We start from the raw sequence: 22,376 nt of genomic DNA, 5'->3' as shown, positions 1-22,376 counted from the left end.
CACCCTTGAAACTTAATACTTTGATTTTCTCAGCGTATGACTGAGATTCGAAACGCTAATAATCATTTTAAAAAAAAAATACATAGCAATGCCGATGTTTACCAAAAGATGATATTAAATAGCTCATGCATTGGCAAAAGTATTTGATGTTGACAGGGGCAATTCCAGGAATATCCTAAAAAAGTGCCAACTGCTTTCTAAAAAAAAAAAAAGGTTCTTAAATCTAAAAATCTGCCAACTGAAATGTGTCATATGCTGATTAGCCTTATTCCTTAAAAAACCGACTATAAGTTGAAAACAATCTTTTTTGGGGGAGGGGGAGGCGATGGGGGAACACTTCTTTTTTTAAATCGTCCTTGCTGATGAAATAAAGCATGTGGTGTTTAGAAGAAAAAGCACAATTAAGTATATGACTTTATATGACTATTTTAAAATTTTTATTAAATTGCCTTATGTAACTTTTTTCTCAATGAAAGCGGACCATGTTCAATTTATGCATTTTTTGTAAAAGAATAGTCTTGTTCATTTAGAACGGTTTCTAATTTTTTTTTAACTTTCATAAACTGATCTTCTTCATTTTTTATCAGTATATGCTAAAGTTATGGTAAGATTACCATTTAATATTTCCAATGCATTTAAAGTTTATGAAAATAAGATGCTCTCTATAGACTTTAGAGGAATGCTTTACTGAAAAATAAGCTAAATGAACTTGCTTTAATGTTTTTTCATCACAAAATAGTTCCTGATACCAGAAATTTTATTGAAATTTTTGCATACAAAATTGGACAGATTACTAGAGTTGTTAAATGAAAAGTTCCAAAATCTATAAGTAAATGACTTTAACAGTATGTCTAGTAATTTAGTTACTTTATATGTATCATCTAAATAGTTTTTCATTAGCTAGTTGTTTATTTTCATGAAGAGATCATTTTTGATGCTAAATAAGTTTTATATATGCTTTATGCAAATTGTTGAATAGTTTTTACTAAAACATTAGTAAAAATTACTGCTTCGAGTGATTCGTTAGCAAATAGAGTTCGACAACAAACGTGCAGTAATCATAATTTTGTTCTCTGAGACTAAGCCACTGGTCTCCTTATACACTATGAAAAAGTTGTTATAGATAAAATTTAAAGACTTTAAAAATAGAGTTTTTACCTGCAACTATTAGCTTTTTTATAAGCTTTTATTTATTCTAGTTTAGTAAGTTTATTTTGTTTTAAAAATGCTTTCGTCAGCATAAAAAAGCGATAATTAGATGAATAATAAATTATGTTGATCCCTAAATCGTTTCCGAAAGTTGCATTCATAAAAATGAATCTAATTCTTAAATTCCATTTTTCAATCAAAGTTACTTAAGGATGCTGAAAATTTACTAAAATTGGGTGGTTAAGTAAAGAAAAGAACAAAATAATTTATCTTTCAACAATTAAAAGTTAAAAAAAAAGGTACACGTAACGTCCATGTAGTTTTACCTATAAAGCTACACATCACAGCATTCAAGTTCCTAGTAAAACTAAAAGTAAAGCAGTTTATCCTAATTTTGGCCACACATTTATAAGTTCCTGGATCCTTACCTGCATTATGACTTTATAACTGCGTATAATAACTACAAAGTTAGAAATACTATAACGACGTTGTATCCATATATTTGCAACAAGATTAATTGATACAACTTGTTATTAACTAGTCGTTTGTCAAGTTAAGCTCTTGGTATTTCTATTGATCAATCCACGCGGCTATACGCTTTCTTTATTGTTACGGTAGCCACCCCTGATTGCCAGCCGGTTTTCCAACAGAAAAACCGGCCAAATTTTTTTTTGTTGAGTAAATGCCAAATGCTAAAAGGCATAAAATATAAAATAAACATCTATAATGAAGCGTGTTAATAATTATATTAAATTTATAAAGTATTAATACTTATAAAGGAAAAAATAATTTATGTCTTTTAAACTGGGGCTATTAACGAGTAATAATTGGCTGCTAGTAATACAATGCTTTTAAAATTAACTGGAAGTAATATATTTAATTAAATTTTGTAAGATTCTTTTTTTATAAAATCACTTTTTTATAAAAACCCGCGTGACCCGCGAGTTTCTATTAAAACACAACAAATGAAAGTGTTATGTATTAACTTAAACGTAAAAACTTAATGTTTACGACTGTGAATAAGTTTATACATAACAGGAAGAATGGAAAACATGGCAAGAAACGTTCTGGCGTTCGTGTTTCCAGTTTTATAGTTATAATAATGTGTTCCTGTTATCATTTAGTCTTTTTTTCTCTAATAGGTAAATACTATTTCAAGTTAAAGTTGTCCAATATCAGTAATATTTTTATTTTGCGGATTAATTGTTTATTGTTTTGGTTAATAATCATAATATAGTATATATTTTCAAAACAAAGATACAATTTTTTGTGTTTGATTAACATTTAAATTTAGTAATTAAAAAGTAATTTAATAGCAAAAAAGTAATACTTAATTTTGAAAAAAAATTAAGAATAATCTTATCATTTTACTCATCAAAAAAAAAAAAAAAATCTTTTAACTTACTTTTACAAAAAAAGTTTTAAAAATTGGTATTTTTAGAGTTATATATTATTATATTTCTTCCTATAATAAATTTAGTATTTTGCAGTTTTACTTTTATATCAGTATTACATTTTTGACATCATTACAAGCATTCTATTTGAATATTCAGTGATGGATGATAAAATATTTTGGATTTATAAGTATAGAATAGAATAGAATAGAAAAGATGCTGTACACACATGAGCTGTGTTGAGTCTTAATTATGTAGAATTAAGACTATGACAACCGATTATAAAATATAGTGTTCAGAAACCAAAATATTTATCAAATTCTGTTTTTAAAAAGGTTTAAGTTATCTTTATTTATTATCCATTGAGGAAGAGAATTCCAATCATTTGTAACTCTGTTTGTGAAGAAATGGTGACGAATTCTAGTATATAAGTATATAACAATACAAACTAATTATTAAAAATAGAATTAAAAGATATTTAATTAGTTTAAATTTTTTAAATATTGTATTTTAAATAAATGGTTCAGAATTAATGTATAATGTCAAAAAAGTAATACTGTTATATAAATAAAACTGTAAAATACATAAATCTTTACATTATTATTATTATAGGAACAATTTTTAACAAAGCTAGTAAGCATGTATATCCGGCCTTGTATGGAATCCGGGCTTGTATGGAATACTGTTGCCATATCTGGGGTGGATCTTCTAATGATGCCCTTTCTCTTTTAGACAAGGCAAAAACCCATTGTAAACATAGTTGGACCTGCTTTTGCAGACAACCTCCAACCATTATCACATCGTTGTAATGTTGTTTCTCTTTCTCTTTTCTACAAATATTATAATGGGCACTGCTCTAAAGAGCTAGTGTCTCTTGTGCCATCTACTAAAATTCATTCTCGTGTTACTCATCATTCAATTAAGTCTCATTCTTTTTCTGTGACTGTTCCTAAGTGCTCCAAAAACGCTTATTCATCTAGTTTTTTTCCTCGAACATCAGTTCTTTGGAATTCGCTTCCTTCATCTTGCTTTCCTGATTCATATAATTTGCAATCCTTTAAGTTGTCCATCAATTGTTATCTTGCTCTACAATCTCTATCTTTTCTCTTCCAGTAACTTCCAACTTTAAATAGTGGTTGCTTGCAGCCTTGTTGGAAGCGAAGTTGTTTAAATATATGTATATATATATATATATATATATATATATATATATATATATATATATATATATACACATTCATATATTTTGGTATACGAACCCTTATTTACCAATTAAAACTTTATTTGAATAATTTTCTACATTTTTGCATTTTAAAAATAGTTTTAATTTTGTTTTATGTTTTTATTAGTCATATCGATTTATTTTTTAGTATTTGCCAAAATAAGCAGACTATTGATTATTATTATTTTTTTAATCTTAATTCACCTCCTTAAGGTCACTACAATTGAGAAGGCTGCTATAATTGAGGCTAAAACCCTCTTATAAATCTATAACTTTGAAACAGGAACCATGACAAACAAGGCCACTGCACAGAGAAACAAGTTAAACACATTACTCTCAGAGAGGTGGTGGCGATTGAACTCTACCACTATACCACTACCGCATTAAATTACGTCATTAATTATTAGTCCAAGTTGTCTGTAATAATATACTACTATGATTAACACCTAAGCTTTTCATTTTCTCTAATTTTCTTTCAGCAGAAATGATTAAAACAGTCTTGTTAGTTTTTTCACTAAAAAATATTTTAAACACAAGAGATAATTATACTTGTGTTTAAAAAAGATTTTAAACACAAGTATAATTTACATGCAATTTTATATGCTGTATTTATATTATGATACTTATTGTTTTTCAATTCAAAAAAAATTTAAAAATCCTTTAAATGTTGAATTAAAAATATGTTCTAATATATTGTGCATATTACTTGATTTGTTGTTGTATTACTTAACAGTCAAAAATATAGTAATATAATTATTGCTTATTTTAAAAACAACTAAGTTTTTTTATCTGACTCCAATCCCCTGCTGAATATAATTAAAAAAAAAAAAGAATAAAAAGTTAACAAAAAAAATTAAAGCTGAAAATGATTCATTTATTTTCAAAAAATATAGAATTATAAATATTTGATAAATTACTGAGAATAGCATCTGTAATAAAATTAAAAACAGTAAAAATGTTTTATAAAAATACTAAAACCTTATTTTTATAAAAGAATTAGTAACTTTTTATATTATTATTTTTTTTAAATATATCTAAGTTAAATATTAAAAAAAAAAGATTATCAGAATCAAGTTTTATTTTTCTAATGAAAAGTCAAAGAAATATATATTTTTTTAAAAAACTTTTTTCTACTTACTACTACTAACTACTTACTCTACTATGACTAAAGTCGGACTCAAGAAAAACAAAACTAATTTAAAAGATGTTAAATTATAAGAAAATACTTTTATCTTTTTTTGACAAATTTTCAGTACGATCCTATAAGTTTGGTCACTTTATAAAAGTCATAAGTTCGGCCATCTTATAAATACACTTTTTAATGTAAGAAACATTTACTTAAATACTTTATCTTTTTTAATTTGCTAACAATTTATTATAGCAATTAAAGTACATGGTATTTATCTTTCTTTGCTAAAATGCAAGAAGTTCTATTATTTTAAAATTAAAATTAATCCTTTAAAAAAAAGGAAATTAAAATTGAAATTATTAAATTTTTCTCAAATTTATTTGTCATTCTTAATAAAATTTATAATTTCCATACTTTGCTTATTTTAAGCTTTGATATTATGCAGTTTGAAAATCCTTAATTTGGAAACGAAATTTTTCAGTAAACTGCTGAAAAATTTTGTTAAATTTGTTTTGTTAAAATTGCCAATAAATTTGATTTGAGAATCTCAAATCACATTTGAACAAGTTTTCTTAAAAATATAATATCTTTTGAGAATTTGTGTACATAAATCAAAATGTAATTGCAGTTTATTCAAAAAATTTATTTGCAAAATAAGGGTTTTCAAATTACACATAATATTAAAATTTAAAATAAGCAAAGTATTGAAATTATCAAATTTATTAGGAGTTACTTAAATAAATATATTTGAGAAAAATTTAATAATTTCAATTTTAATATCATTTTTTTAATACTTTAATAAATTGTTAACAAGTTATTATATTTTATCAAAGATAATAAATTTAAAAAAAAAAACTTTTTTAAGTTTGATTTGAGAATAAGGTGTGTTGATTATCTCTTCTTTTTTTTTGAAATTGTGAAAGGAGTAGATTTTTTTTTTGTGGGAAACAGTATTTAAAACTTGGAAAAAATATTAATTTAAAAAAAAATTGATTTAGCCTACTAATTTTGTCTTCAAAAAATTAATTGTTCCCTAATATTAATATAAATTATTTTTTAAGATTTTAAAAATGATATATGTATTTTTTGTTTTAAAATGAAGATTTTAGAAAACTAACAGGAGCATTTTCTAAAAAGATGGGTTCCCTCAAAAAAGAGTTTTTCAAAAACAAATATTTTTTAAATCCTTATTTAATTACACTTTCTTTGGTAATATTAGTTTCTTTTGATACCCAGATTGACCTTATTAGAAAAAAGAAATTTTTTGTGATATTAGTGAGCAATTAACTTTTCCAAGACAAAATTAGCGAGCTTAAAAAGCTTTTTTTTTCAAAATTTTTTTCCCATTTTTAAATACTATTTCCTAGAAATAAAAAACTACTCTTTTTACAATTTCAAAAAAAAAAAAAAAAATAAATAATGGTAAATCAACAATTGCAAAAAGAAGCAAATTATTCTTAAATAACATATATTGCTCAACATCATAAATTACTTTATAATATATATATATATATATATATATATATATATATATATATATATATATATATATATATATATATATATATATATATATATATATATATATATACATTACAAAACTAATCTTTAAATTACAAAACAAAAAATAAAGGAAAATCGACACACCCTATTTGAGAATGCTTTTTTACAATTTATATTTAAATGACCAAAATAATCTAACAATAAATTGTTAAAAGAAGCAAGTTATTCTTAAATAACACAGAGTGCACAACATCATAAATTGACATGTTTAGCAAATATGATAATTTGTTATATATTATAAATTGATAATATGATAATTAAAGCATGGTTGTTTGGGATATGTTAGTAAAAAAAAACTTTTCTGATGCGTGGTTTGATTTCTAAAGGACCAAAAATTGAGCCTATAAAACTTAGGTTTTTGGGTCCTTTATGAATCAAACCACAAACAAAATTATTTTGGGTCCTTTAGGAATCATACCACATGTCAGAAAAGTTTTTTTTACCAACAAATCCAAACAACTACATTTTAATTAATCTGAAAAACCAAAAATTACATATTTTGCTAAACATGTGAGTTTATGTTGTGCACAGTACAATTTACAAATTGTATGTCATTTCTGATGATGATGATGATGATGATGATGATGACGATGACGATGACGATGACGATGATGATGATGATGATGATGATGATGATGATGATGATGATGATGATGATGATGATGTTGATGTTGATGATGATGATGATGATGATGATGATGATGATGATGATGATGTAAATTAAACCTATCCTAATATATGTTGTTTAAAGTAAATTAAATTACTTTTCTATGCAGGTTTTTTTTTAATATTTGCTGAAAGTAAGCAAAAACCAGAACAGTTCACCACTCTTCTTAAAAATGTTTTACTTAAGAAGTTTGGCCATTCTATTCAAAAAAGATCAAATGAAAAAAATGGTTACATCAATGACATGGATAACAAAATAGATAAAGTCAATGCCAGAATTTTAAATGGAGTGAATCATAAAAATGTCAATCATATTTTAGTAACGGTAATTAATTTTATATTATATCTAATATATATATATATATATATATATATATATATATATATATATATATATATATATATATATATATATATATATATATATATATATATATATATATATATATATATATATAAATACACTCAGGCCTTGTTACGAGATTTCGCTGCGTAACAAAAATGTGTAATGCATTTCTAAGTAACTCAACTCAGCAAATATATTTTGATGATGATGATGATGATGATGATGATGATGATGATGATGATGATGATGATGATGATGATGATGATGATGATGATGATGATGATGATGATGATGATGATGATGATGATGATGATGATGATGATATCGTTAGAATTTATATTGCGTCACTAGCTTCTTTTCAAGTACCGCATTGTAATTAAAGTTATTTTATTAACGCGTTAAAAATCATAAAAACAGTTTTTTTTTTCTCACTATAACAAAAGTTACAAATAAAATCTAAGTTCCTATTTGAAAAATCATTTTTTTTATTTTTTTTTAAATACGAACTAAATTTTATTTTGAAAAAAAATTTTTTTTTCTTAAAACATAAAATAATATTTGTTTATTTTCTTATAATTTTACAGTTGGTTTTATGACTATTTTATTAACTGTTAATATAATTTTTTCTTATTTATTTTGTGAACTCTTTTTAATAATGCTTTTAAACAATAAAGAGTTTTTTTTTATTATTTATCAGTTTACTGATAACATATTCGTGATCATAATTTATTTTCATAAATTAAACGAGCGTCATTAAAACTTTACGTTATTGAATTTACAATAAACAAAATCTTATGAATAAAATATTTACATTAAATGTAAATATTACATAAAATATTTACATTTTTAATTATTATGACAAAAAATAATTTTTATATTTCAAAGGAATTTATATATATAAATCCTTAAGATAAAACTTAAAGCACTTTATTTTTTTTAACTAATTTTTAACAACAATAAAAAAAATTATTAAACGAACTGTTTCTTTAACAAAAAATCTATTAGTTTACAATTGAGGTTAAATGGTTTTACTTACGACTTTATTTCTTCTGAATAAACGTCACGTTAACAACATCATCAAAAGATAATTTAAATATTCTAAAAGATAAAAGTTTTTGCGTAGCGCAAAACTGCTGAACGCGTAGACAAATCGTCTTTTTGCAGGCAAAATGTGAGCTGCGTAACGCTTCTTAACAAGGCCTGACATCTCTAATATATATATATATATATATATATATATATATATATATATATATATATATATATATATATATATATATATATATATATATATATATATATATATATATATATATATTAGAGATGCACCGGAACCAGTTTATGCCAAGTCACCAATTCTGGGTACCTGGAAAAAAAACCCGGGTCTAAGTCTGGGTACCCGGCACTGAATAAAAGCCTGAAAAATCTCCAGCGCTGAATTGTTTCCACAAAATAACGCACATTAATTTGTGCTAAAAAAGTTTGCCTAAATATGTCAAGTTTCTTAATATTAAATAATAATTAATAGGTAGTTAATATTTGTATTAACTTGCTGTCTTACATCGTTAATGCCAAAAAGTAAAATTAACTCTATCAGCTTCAAAATATATTGTTCTGGCTAACTAACTTTCATTTTATAATTGTGGTATTGTATATAGTTCATCTTTTTTTTGTAATTTATTGCTAAATAATTGCTAGTATATGCTAATTAATCAAAATTTATTTTATGGAAAATAAAAGATTAAGAGAGACAGAGAATTGCAAATTTAAAAAAAAAAAAGAGAAGACCTTCCCAACTGTAGTGTAAATATAATAAAAAAATATTTTTGTGAGACACATCTATATTGAGTAAATAGGTTATTGACTCCATAATACTCTTAGGCTTATATCAAGAAATTTATTGGTTGAAGTGAAGACAAGAAGCAATCCTGCTGATAGTATTTCGACACAATTTAAAGTATCACTTAAACATATAGTTACAGCATTTAAGATAAATATTTATTAAAAATTTCTTTTAAGATACCCAGTGCCGGGTAGTGAAAAAAAAAGGACTATTCCGGGTACCTGGAAAAACAGCCAAATTAATGGGTCCCCAGGTCCAAACTGGATACCCAGCACATCACTAATATATATATATATATATATATATATATATATATATATATATATATATATATATATATATATATATATATATATATATATATATATATATATATATATATATATATCAGGCCTTGTTAAGAAGCGCTACGCAGCTCACATTTTGCTTGCGAAAAGGCGATTTGCCTACGCGTTTAACAGTTTTGCGCTACGCAAAAACTTATATCTTTTAGAATATTTAAATTATCTTTTGATTACCGTTAACGTGACGTTTATTCAGAAGAAATAAAGTCGTAAGTAAAAGCATTTAACCGCAATTGTAAAATAATAGATTTTTTTGTTAAAGAAACAGTTTGTTTCATAATTTTTTTTTTGTTATTAAAAATTAGTTAAAAAAGTGTTTTAAGTTTTATCTTAGGGAATTAAATATATAAATTCCTTTTAAATATAAAAATTATTTTTAGTCATAATAAGTTTAAAAAATGCACGATTTATTTTGATGTAAATATTTTATTAATAAGATATTTTGTTTATTGTTAATTCAATAACGTAAAGTTTTAATGACGTTCATTTAATTTATGAAAATAAATTATGATCACGAATATGTTATCGGTAACTGATAAATAACAAAAAAAAAACTTTATTGTTTAAAAACATTATTAAAAAGAGTTCACAAATTAAATAAGAAAAAATGTATTAACAGTTAATAAAATAACCAAAAACCAAATATAAAATCATAAGAAAATAAACAAATATTTTACGTTTCATGAAAAAAATATTTTTTTCAAAATAAAATTTAGTTCATATTTGAAAAGAAAATCATAAGAAAATAAACAAATATTTTACGTTTCATGAAAAAAATATTTTTCTCAAAATAAAATTTAGTTCATATTTTAATAAGAACTTAGATTTTATTTGTAAGTTTTGTTATAGTGAGAAAAAAACAAACTGTTTGTATGATTTTTAACGCGTTAATAAAATAACTTTAATTACAATGCGGTACTTGAAAAGACGCTAGTGACGCAATATAACTTCTAACGATGCAAAATATATTTGCTGAGTTGAGTTACTTAGAAATGCGCTACGCGTTTTCGCTACGCAGCGAAATCTCGTAACAAGGCCTGATATATATATATATATATATATATATATATATATATATATATATATATATATATATATATATATATATATATATATATATATATATTAAACAAGCATATTTTAATTAGGGATGTACCGGAATTCCGTTGCGGCCGCAATTTGTGATTTTTAGTTCATTCCGGAGTTACAATACCTCAAACCTGAATGTCGGAATTTATTTTCTACCATTATTTTATTAACACAGACTGTAAAATTAAATCAAAAAATCATTGTCCTGCAGGGCAATAAAGAACTGTAGATAAAAAAAACCTAGGTAAAAAATTTAAATATTTTAACAAACATTTTTTTTGCAATAATTGATTATGTATGGATTTCTTGAATATTGTGGTGCAAAAAGAGTTTCTCTCCTGTTTTAGGCAACAAAATCTTTTTTTTTATATTAAAAATGTAACCTGCCTCTGCGAATAGTATCATTTTAAATGTTACTTAAATTTTAAATAGTTAAAAAAATAAATATAAGCAAGGAAAAACCAGTACAGGTCTAAAGAAACGAAACATAACCCAGTGGAATAATCAGTAATGTCCAAGGTTACATTTGGGACTTTGAAGTTCTCCATAGTTTTGATTGTTTGCAAAACAATGAAAGCTGTTTCTAGATGCAGTAGAATATTCCATATGAAAAACATGACTATCATTGTCATTGACCTAATGGTTGAGTTGAAAATAAAACAACTTTTAATTATTGCCACTTCCTTAATATTTCTTACATTTAAATAATCCTGTTAATAAATTAATAATTATATATCTAAATAAAATAAATCTAATATTTAAAAATAAAATATTATAATGTTACCAATAGTTTACATTTTAAATTATTGCAGGATATCATCGGATATTGTATGCAATAACAATCCAATCAGCTGCTAATTCTTTTGCTATTAGCTGAATATGGTCGTTTAAATCATCAACTTCAATATGAATTGCATGTCTTGCATCATCAATTGCACTAATCCTGTCATCAGATAGATTAACCTCTTTACAGAAAATAGTTACCAGCTTTCTTGCTCTTTTTTGTTTACTCCACTCCAGGTATATAACAATATAACAACTACCCTACGGAGGTATATAACATTATAACAACTACCCTAGCGGAGGTATATAACAATATAACAACTACCCTAGCGGAGGTATATAACAATATAACAATTACCCTAGCGGAGATATAGATATGCTTAGGAATGGCTACTTTACATCTACAATAATATTGTAGATGTAAAATAGCAATTGCTAAGCATATCTATACTGCTGCTAGGGTGTTTGTTAGTTAAGAATGTGGCAAAATAAGACTACTACTAGGGTTTTTATAAGCTTTTCATTGCTTGAGCACATGGATTTTTTTTCAGATATTTGAAGATGCATGTATAAGAAAACCAAATAACTTTTATATTTCCTGGCAACAATCAATGTATGCCTTAATGGCTTTCAAAAACAATTAAGAAATTTATGTGCATGTAATGGCCTAAAGAGATAATAGTGCTTAAAGTACAGGTAAAATCTCAAGATTAGTGGTTTTGGACATTAAAACGTATTGAAAATACGTTTACACTTTTTGATTTCCAGACATCAAAAAGTTTAAACGTTATGAATTTATACTTTTACTGTACAAATCTACCTGGAGTAGCAGGAAAAAAAAAATGTCTCAAATTCTTGTTGTTAAAAAAGCCCTTCAAAGTAGCAATTGCACTCCACGCACAAATATTTTGACAAAATAGGCTAACCTTCAAGATCCAATATCTCCTCAATTAGTACGAATTTACAAAAAAAAAAAAAATTACCAGTGGCCAAATTTCATTATTTTCTACAAAATATCTAAAAATTATGATGTTTTGAAGATGTCATTTCTAGACTTTGCCTATAATTCTATATTTGCCTATAGATAATGGCTCTTTATAACAATAAAATAACGCAAAACCAATTTATACTAATTAACAAGCTTAAAATATCAAAAAAAAATTTATTCATAGTTTTGTAAATTTTGCAAAAATTAAAAAATAAAATAACCAAACAAATTTTTTAGTTATTTATGAAGAATAATAAGATTGATACATTTGCATTTGCTTTATGTTATGTTAAAATAAAATAAAATCACAACACAAATACTACAGATATTGTTTAATTCTAACAATTAGAAAACTTCTAATAATTATTAATAAGCACTTTTTGAATATAAAAATAAATTTTTTATTTATCCAAATAAGCCCAATGGCTCTTGATCTGGCCTTGAAAATTGACAAAAATCATGTATGCCTACGATAGCAGAAACACATGTTATTAAATCTAAAGACATGAAAAATTTTGCATATTTTTAGCCAATATAAGGTATGCTATAGATATACGTATTTAACTAGTGACCTATTACAGGTTTGACTATTTTTTCTTCTGGCACTGATTTTCTATAAATTATTAGCTTGCTGTTTGTTTTTTTATTACAAAAAAATTTTTTGTAAAAGTATATATATATATATATATATATATATATATATATATATATATATATATATATATATATATATAAGCTTATATTTCAAATAACAAATAATTTATTAAAATATAAAGTTCATTTTGAAGCTAATAAATCTCTTTTCGGAAATTTAGATTTTATCCTTATCACTTGACAACTTTTTATCAATCGAGTCTGAGTTCTTTCGAGATATTGAACAACATGTTGCTAATGTTAAGTGTGAAGTTTCAGAAGTCAGTGCAGTAAGTTTTTAAATAATTTTATGTTCCAGTGTTTTGAATGGTTGTAATAACTACAATGTTAATGGTCATGCTATAAAAGATTTTGTAATATCTTGTTTAAAAAAATCTAAATTTTAAAAAACTTTATTAATAAAATGATAAAAGAAACTTATTTATTTTATCTTAAAACTGTTTTTATATATAAAATTATAATATAGAACAATTATTTTTTTACGTTACTTAATAAAATAATCTTTTTTATTTTTCAGTTAAATCCAACCAGTGTTTTGATCTATTGGTTTTGCTATTATCAAAATAGTGAAATTGCAAATTCAAAATGGAATCACATGTTTGTACCATCACACAAATTAGAAAGATTGTTAACAAGTGGAGAGATGAGGGGATTCCTCCAAAAATATAATGTTACAAAATTTTATCAAAAGGTTTATTTTTTGATTTGATAGTTTTTTATAATATTAATTTTTATTTATAGAATTATCACATTTCCTGCATTTCTTTTAAATGCATCATTTATTATCTATTATGTGTTAATATTATTTCCAATCTGCAAAACTTGTTTAAGAATTTTTTCACAGATATAATGTTGAGTGATATAATTGGCCTATCTAGCAAAGTTTTATTTCAGTTTTTTACTAAAAAAAATTAGTTATGCAATATATATGTAAACTAATGAAAATTAATTAGTAATTAATCCAAATATTGATTAAATTATGTCACTAACAATAGTTTAATGGCGTATCATATAAATATTTACATAAATATTTCTCTCTTCTAAAATTTATATATTTTTCAGAAAATGTTTTTTATATAAAAAAAACAAAAAACATTGAAGCTTTAATCTTTTCCCTTTTTAACAATAACTTTTTATGTTGTTGCTTTAATAAGTTCTACCAGTTTTTGCCTTTTTTTTTTAACAAACATTTTAATTTGGTTTGTTCCCCTTTATTTTTTGTGGCTTTGTTTATCTCTCATATTCCATTTTTTACTAAAAGGTTTGTTTAATTAGTTTTTTATTGTTAAAAAATTAAATGAAAAACATTTTATATTGTTACAAGTCAGTGAACTTCTTAAGGACTTAAAACGGCAGTGTTGTTGTAGAGTTTGTTTTCATTTTAAGTTAGAAAGAGTTTGATTTTTCAGTTTAAGTTTATATACTTTCTGTATAAATCAAGTTTGCTGTAAAAAATTTTAAAACACTAACAAAATTCCTTGAAAGTTTTTCAAAGGACTTTAAGTGCTTGGACCTCATAAGTTTTTTCAAGGACATTCAAGGATTTTTCGAATTTTTTTAATGGTTTTAAAAAGTTTTATGAAATATTATGATTAAGTTCTAATTCTAATCAGTTCTAATAATTCTAAGTACACAATTCTAAGTACACAATTAACTTCTTTAAGTTTAAGAGCTTAGAAAAAACTATAAAAACACTATAACAATATAATTTTAGAAACTTGGAGTTTTGAATTCCTAATTTCCAGATTCCAAATTGACTAAAATTTTGTTCCATATTGGTTTCAGAAGTTTTTAAATGTCTTTAACGCAAAACTACATAATCCATATCAAAATGTGAAAACTTCTGAAAACTCTGTAAATCTTTTTGTGACTTTCCATTATTGATTTTACATGTTAAAAAAATGTTAAGCATAAAATTATATATTAAAAAAAACTTTTTGTATTTATAATACTTTGATTATATTAGGAAGAGAAATTAAGATATAACCCTACTACCTCCACTTCTAAAGAACATTGGTATCTAATGACTGTAGTTGCTTTAACTTCAACAATAGTTATTATATTGGCTTCTCTTCTTGTAGTAAGTATAAATAATAATTATGATGCTATTATATTAAAGAACTTTTTTATGTGGCTTAAAAAATAAGACTAATGAATATTTATTTCAACCAAACAAATATTTTATTTAAACAAAGTAAAAATACCTTAAGTATTTTTTTCTGCAAAACTATCAAGTTTTTTTTTATGAGAATCAAGTTTATAAGAAAAATTATATCGTAAATTTTTTATAAAGTTGGAGACCATGTTTACCTAATTTTCATTTAATGAACATTAAACCATTTATATATAATTTTTATTATTTTTGCCATAATATTTTTTAGCTGAGACAATTTAAAAAAATACATATATAGCCCTCGATTGCTCCCTCTTTTATTAGAGGCCAATTGAATATTTTAGGGCCTTGTGGCACTTCTGAAAATATTTTTTTTAAGAGGGAGAAAGAGAATATATATATATATATATAAATATATATATATATATATATATATATATATATATATATATATATATATATATGTATATATATATATATATATATCAGTCTTCTCTGTTTAGCCAGTGCTTTCGGATTTGCCCACGCTCCCTCAAATACTTTGGCCTAAAAAAAATACAATTGTTTTTAAATTGCACCATTTCTTTTTTGTTCATCAAATACATTGATGAAAAAAATCGTAATAACATTTATGTATGAATTGTTTTATTTAGAATTTAAATAAAATGTTTGTTTTTTTACCATTTTTTATACCCTAATTATTATATTTAGAATTTAAATAAAGTTTTCCTTTTTGCATTTTTTATTTTAATTAATTTATTTAGAATTTAAATAAAGCATTTATTTTGAGCCCTTTTTATTTTAATTTAAATTGTAAATAAAAATAAAATTTAATAAAAAATAAATCAGGCATGCTAGCCTAATAATAACCATCTGGCCAGTTGTTGTTGTTGTTTTTTTTGCATTGGTAATAAATTTTAAACAGAAAAGACTAATATCTATATATGTACAAATATATATATATATATATATATAAATATATATATATATATATATATATATATATATATATATACACTGCCGCTCACGGAAGTTAGGACAGTGGAGATTTTTCGAAAAAGCAAAATTAATATATAATTACGTTATAGAATTTTTAATTTGTTATTAAAAATTATTTTTTATACATTTTCAATATAAAATATATTATTAGTCAGTTTTATGTAATAAAAATGTACAAAAACCATTATAATAATTAAATTTTTTTTTTGACAAAAAAACCACCCTTTGATTTAATAACTGCTTTAACTATTCTCGGCATTCTTTCAATTAATTTTCTAATTGTTTCTTTTTGAATATTATTCCATTCTTGTTCTATAATGTTTCATAATGAGATTTTGATGTTGGACATATCTAGTTCATCCCATAGTAACTCAATGGGGTTGAGGTCTGGGCTTTGGGGAGGCCAGGTCATTACACATAATACATTTTCAGCTTTTTTTGATTCTAAATAATTTCTACATAATAATGCAGTATGTTTAGGGTCATTATCATGCATCAGAATAAAATTATCTCCGATTAATCGAAGTCCCGAAGGGATTACACTTGTTTCCAGGATATCTCTATAATGTTCTGCTCTCATTATACCATCGATTTTATGCAAATATCCCACTCCATCCAGAGAGAAACAACTCCAAACTATCACAGAGCCTTCAACATGTTTTACTGTTGGAACCAGACATTGAGTTAGCAATTTTTCTTCAGCAGATCTTCTAACGTTAACTCTTCGCTGATTTCCGAAAACTTCAAATTTTGACTCATCGGTCTAGAGTACTTGTTTCCATTCATCCATCGTCCAATTTTTGTGGAGCTGTGCCAAACGGAATCTCATCTGTCAATTAACTTTTCGTAGATATGGTTTGTGGATAGCAACACGACCGTGCAAATTAGCTTTTTACAATCTTCGTTTGATTGTACTGACAGAAACTTTTTTTTCTCGATCACAGTTGAAAATAGCTGTTATTTGTGGAGCTGTTAACATTCGATTTCGCTTACTGATGATTTTTATACGTCGGTCATCAGTTTTTGTTGTTATGCGAGAAGGACCCGGACGATTTCTGTCTTCCAAACATCCAGATTCTCGATATCGACAAATCGTATAGCTAACTGTTGATTTACTCAGATTTAATTTTTCAGCTATTTTTCTAACTGTATAGCCTTCTTGAAGCAAAGTGAGTATTGCTGTCCTTTTTTCAACAGTTATTGGCTTACCTTTAGGCATATTTTTGTCAATATTTTGAATTTACACTAAAAAAATTATTTTTAATTTTACCTTTGAACTTCTGCACTTGAAATTTTTAAAACACTAACACAAAATACACAAAATATCTACAAAAACACAGTAAACAATAAAAATACTTGTTAAATGACAAACTTACAAGATTTGAGTTGATAATGTAAAATACAGGTTCTTACGTGACCTTTAATATGTTTATGCGTTCTCTGTTTATTTAAAATAATAAGACTTTTACTTGTGAGTACAATTTATGTTATTTTAAATGTTAGTTAAATAATATATTTACATTAAAATAACTTAATTTAGAATTTTTTTGATACAAATTTTATTTAACTTGATTTATTTTTATATAAACATTAATTTTACTATAATAAATAAATAATTTTATAACGTAATTACATTCTAATATTGTTCTTATGAAAAAATATTTTTTGTCCTAACTTCCGTGAGCGGCAGTGTATATAAATATATATATATATATATATATATATATATATATATATATATATATATATATATATATATATATATATATATATATATATATATATATATATATATATATATATATATATATATTAATATTCTGTGTATATATAATTGGTAAAAAATTTTTAAATTTAGATTTGTTGTAAGCGAGAAAAAAAAAACCATGTTGTGTTAAAAGAATCATTTAATGAAAATGATACTGTTTTAAAAAAAGAAAGTCACAATTCATTTGCAACCTCTCCTAGGAAAGTGGCATTCTCATATTCTCCTAAAAAAACATCCACACCCGTATTCTCTTTTTCATCTCCACTTAAAACAGTAGATAAAGTAATTCTTCCTGTTCAAAGTCCTATAGAAATGGCTGGTCCATTCACTGTCCAACCACAGTTAGACTTATTATACCCTGCAAAACCAGGATTTTCTATGAAATGGTCAGAAAATAGCTCACTTGGTGGAAATGGAAGCAAAAATAAAAGTTTGTTTCAATCCAGGTATAGAAGTTAGTGTATGTAACTTATTATAAATGTCTTTATTTTAACAAAAGATATTTGTATTAATAAGATAATGGTCTCTTTTTTTGATCCAGTTTTGATCAGTTCTTCATGTTTGTATAGTCTTAGTAATACAATGTTTTAATCAGATTTTTCTGCATTCTTCATTGTCTAGTTTTTCAGAAGATTTAGGATTTTTTTCTACATTTTAATATTCTTCATTGAACATTTATTAATTTTAGGAGAGGTTCTTCAGCATCTTTAGTTATTACACTTTCTCCTCGAACACCTGATGCAGAGGAGTCTTTTATAATGCATGAAAGGTAAGTTAAATTTTTGTTAAGCACAAGTCAATAGTTAGTAATTTTTGTTTTTGTTTTCGCCAAAGTTGATTATTATTACTGTTACCTATCAGCACATATTTATTGTTGCCTACAGGCATATATTTATGCAGATATATATTTTTTTCTGCCCACATTGAGGCTTTGTTATGAACTATTGCATTGTGCACCATTTATAACAACCAAAAGTAACAACCAAAAATAACAACCAAAAACACCAACTATAACAACCAAAAATAAAATTTTAAAAGTTTAATTTTGAGAACTTAAAAATATGAAATATTGTGGAAGCAGTCTTTTTAGGATTTATTTAAACATTGTCATAACTTCAAAATGTTCTGTTTTTTATACTTAGTAGCACAGCATTTTTTCCTTTTCTCCTGTCTGTTTGTAAGTTTGTTTGTTTTGTATACGTGTATCTTTGAAAGATACCTCAGTTATATATCTAAACCATTGCAGAATTAACATTTATTAAGGTTGTCTCTCTTTATTAAGTTCACTATTTTTACATTCCTATTTCCATTCTCTGCCTCTATAAATTTCTTTTTTGTTTTTGTATGGAATATTTTTGTTGTATTTTGGTTCTTCTAATAATATCCTTACTCTTTTAGACAAGGTTAAAGAAATGCACTGTAAATGTAGTTGGCCCTGCTTTAGCTACAAGGTTGAACCCTGCTTTAGCTGCAAGGTTGAGCCCTGCTTTAACTGTAGGGTTGAGCCCTGCTTTAGCTGCAAGGTTGAGCCCTGCTTTAGCTGGAAAGTTGAGCCTCTATTACATTGTTGCATCTCTTTTCTACATTTACTATCAAATGATCTTTTGTTCCTTCTAGTAAAACAATCTTATGTGAACAGTTATTCAGCAAAGTTGCATATTTTTTATATAGTATTCAAAAAATTTTTTGTTGACTGTTACCTTACTCTTTAACTTTTCTCTACTTCCTAGTAACTTACAACTTTGATAGTGATTACCTGCATCCTTGTTTGTTGACTTTGTTATAAAAAAGAACAGTTTTAATAACTTTATAGTCTATTGTATTTAGTCTGTAAATATTTTTTTAGTCCTACAGAAGAAATATTGTTGCGTAAAAGTCGTTGTATAAAGTATAGAGAACTATGCAAAGTAAAAGATAATGATAAAGAACTTACTGAAGAATTTTGGGTAATTTTTTAAAGTCTTGTTTTTAATAGAATTCTTTATAAAAAATCATGTAAATGAAAAATAAAATTTCTAGCAAAGTTTATGTTTTCATGCAAACAAACAAAATTTTACATAGCTAAAGAAAGTCATAGCTCAGTTGGTTGGAAAATTGATTACCATAGTAGTTTTAACTTATGTGCCATTTGATTCCATTACTCATGTAATGTCACATAAATAATATTGAGTTGGCTAAATATTAATGACTATTTTCCTAAAAATTTTTATAAAGTTTCAGAAGTTTTAAGAAATTTAAATATATAAATAGAGCGTGATATGGTCTATCAGGCAAATTAAAATTTCTGCATTGCAACTTCAGTATATTGAAAAGATGGATGACATTCATATATGGCACTGCCTGCATTATTAATATCTGTTAGACAATACAGCATCCGAAGCTACATGAAATATTAAATTAAAAGCTACATGAAATATTAAATATCAATTAAATTTTTATTTTTTTTGCCAAAGATATGATGACATAAATTTATTTTATTTGTTTAAAAATGCACTGAATTTGTTTAAAATTTACATAATAAATTTATAATTTATTTGGTGATTTTTATTTGGTGAATTTTATTTGGTGAATTTATTTGGTGAATTTTATTGTTAAAATATACAAATGAAAACATGAATATGTATGTAAAAATATAAAAGTATATATAAATAAAAATATGTATATTAATATATATATTTATATTTATGTTAAATAAAATCTTGAAACTTTTTCTAAAAAGCATCTCTTTAAAAGACTGTTGTCATTTAATGTTTCTGTTATTGGAAACCTCTTATATTAAAGATATTTAAAATGTTCACTTATTTATAATTTTAAAATGTTGTAAAGCTGTTTAAAGTTATTTGAGTATTTAAAAGTTATTAGAGATTGAGCTGTTTAAAGTTATTCTAGATATAAACTATAGAAGGCCTTTCTATGTAAACCCTTTTGTGTCAACTCTTCTATGTCAACCCTTTCTATGATAGATGGCAAAGACTCTCATTCTCATACAGCTGATTCTCATATATGCTCTTGCGCCAGCACAGTCATGTATCTATATATCATGTACTTATACCCCATCCTCAGTAAATGTTGTTACCTTCAAATGACAATAAATCTTATTAAAAATTTTCTGATATTTTATTCAACTTAAGTTTGGGCGTATTATTTTGTTTCCATATTATTTAAATATATTTTAATTTTGGTAAAATGAAAATATTTTCTAAATTAAAAAAAAAACTCTTGCTTCATTAGAGCATACCTCCGAATACTATATGTCGAAGAGAAATGCAATTAAAAAACAGTTTAAAGAATAGATATCCAGAGATCTTACCAAGTATGCTTTTTATTTTTTTTTATTTTAATGTATAAAATAGTAAAGATAAAGTAAAAATTTATTTTTATCGATTTATTTCTAATTATCAATATTTATTTCAATATTTTAATATTGTTATTGGGTCATTCCAGCTCAATTCAATTTATGCTCGGCACCATGCCATCTCAGATTTTTGGAATACAAGCTTGAATTAATGAAAGAAAACTTCACTCACAAATTTTAGCGTCTGACTCCTTACAGTTTCAGAGATATTGATACTTGGTCCCAATCTCTTTTTTAACTTTTTTTTTTAAGCGCCATTTATTTTTTTGGCTCATTGCACGACACAATTAGCTTTAACTTATGAAATACTTGTTTAATAGTGGTAAAAATTTCTACCTAACTATTTTTTAGGGTGAGGAACTTAAAAATGGTGGCTAAAACACACAAAAATTTAAGCTACTATATGAAAATTCAATTTCAAAATGGTGTAACACTTTTTGTAAGATTTTTGATACCCCGTACAAAAAAATGTTTATCTTGAGATGCCTAAAAGATAAAATTCTGAAATTTTTTCCTAATGTTCTATATGTAACAAATTCCATAATACAAAAAAACTGCAGGGGTTTTCTTTTTTAAATCAGATTTATTTCTATTCAAAGTTTTATAAAAAAATTAGGAAAAAATTGTTATTTTATAATGAAAAAAAATTATTTGCATTTATTTTTTGCATTTTTTTTAAAAGATTTTTAGAATCTTGCTGTCTCCAGTGCAGTTTTAACATATAAACTTGTTTGCATTTCACATCTAAGATCATTATGTTTAATAACTAAAGGATTTTATATTTTCAAATCTTCAAACAATAATTATTTTAAAGTTGTTTCTTACAGAACTAAAAAATATGAATGATAAAGAATTATGTTCAATTGGAATAACAAATAAAGAAATTTGTAACAAACAAACATATGTAAAATCCCATGATATCAAGAAAGTTTCAAGTCTTAATGATGTTGAAAAAGACTTGATAATTAGTC

At 24.6% G+C, this 22,376-nt stretch overlaps 1 protein-coding gene across 1 annotated transcript in view; it reads left to right on the top strand.

The window, feature by feature from the left end:
* The first annotated feature begins 2,133 nt into the window (after positions 1-2,133).
* The window catches only part of LOC101234784 (receptor-type tyrosine-protein phosphatase R), a 48,777-nt gene continuing 28,534 nt past the window's right edge, over positions 2,134-22,376 (top strand). Inside the window, exons 1-9 of the mRNA XM_065791122.1 lie at positions 2,134-2,291; positions 7,234-7,448; positions 13,332-13,439; positions 13,688-13,861; positions 15,137-15,250; positions 18,141-18,496; positions 18,739-18,819; positions 19,897-19,996; positions 21,282-21,363. Coding sequence (XP_065647194.1) covers positions 2,153-2,291; positions 7,234-7,448; positions 13,332-13,439; positions 13,688-13,861; positions 15,137-15,250; positions 18,141-18,496; positions 18,739-18,819; positions 19,897-19,996; positions 21,282-21,363 — 1,369 coding nt within the window. The 5' untranslated portion in view covers positions 2,134-2,152. The remainder of the gene's footprint in view (positions 2,292-7,233; positions 7,449-13,331; positions 13,440-13,687; positions 13,862-15,136; positions 15,251-18,140; positions 18,497-18,738; positions 18,820-19,896; positions 19,997-21,281; positions 21,364-22,376) is intronic.

The sequence above is a fragment of the Hydra vulgaris genome, chromosome 02 (assembly GCF_038396675.1).
Source record: "Hydra vulgaris chromosome 02, alternate assembly HydraT2T_AEP".
Lineage (NCBI taxonomy): Eukaryota > Metazoa > Cnidaria > Hydrozoa > Anthoathecata > Hydridae > Hydra > Hydra vulgaris.
This window is presented reverse-complemented; position numbering and strand designations above follow the sequence as displayed.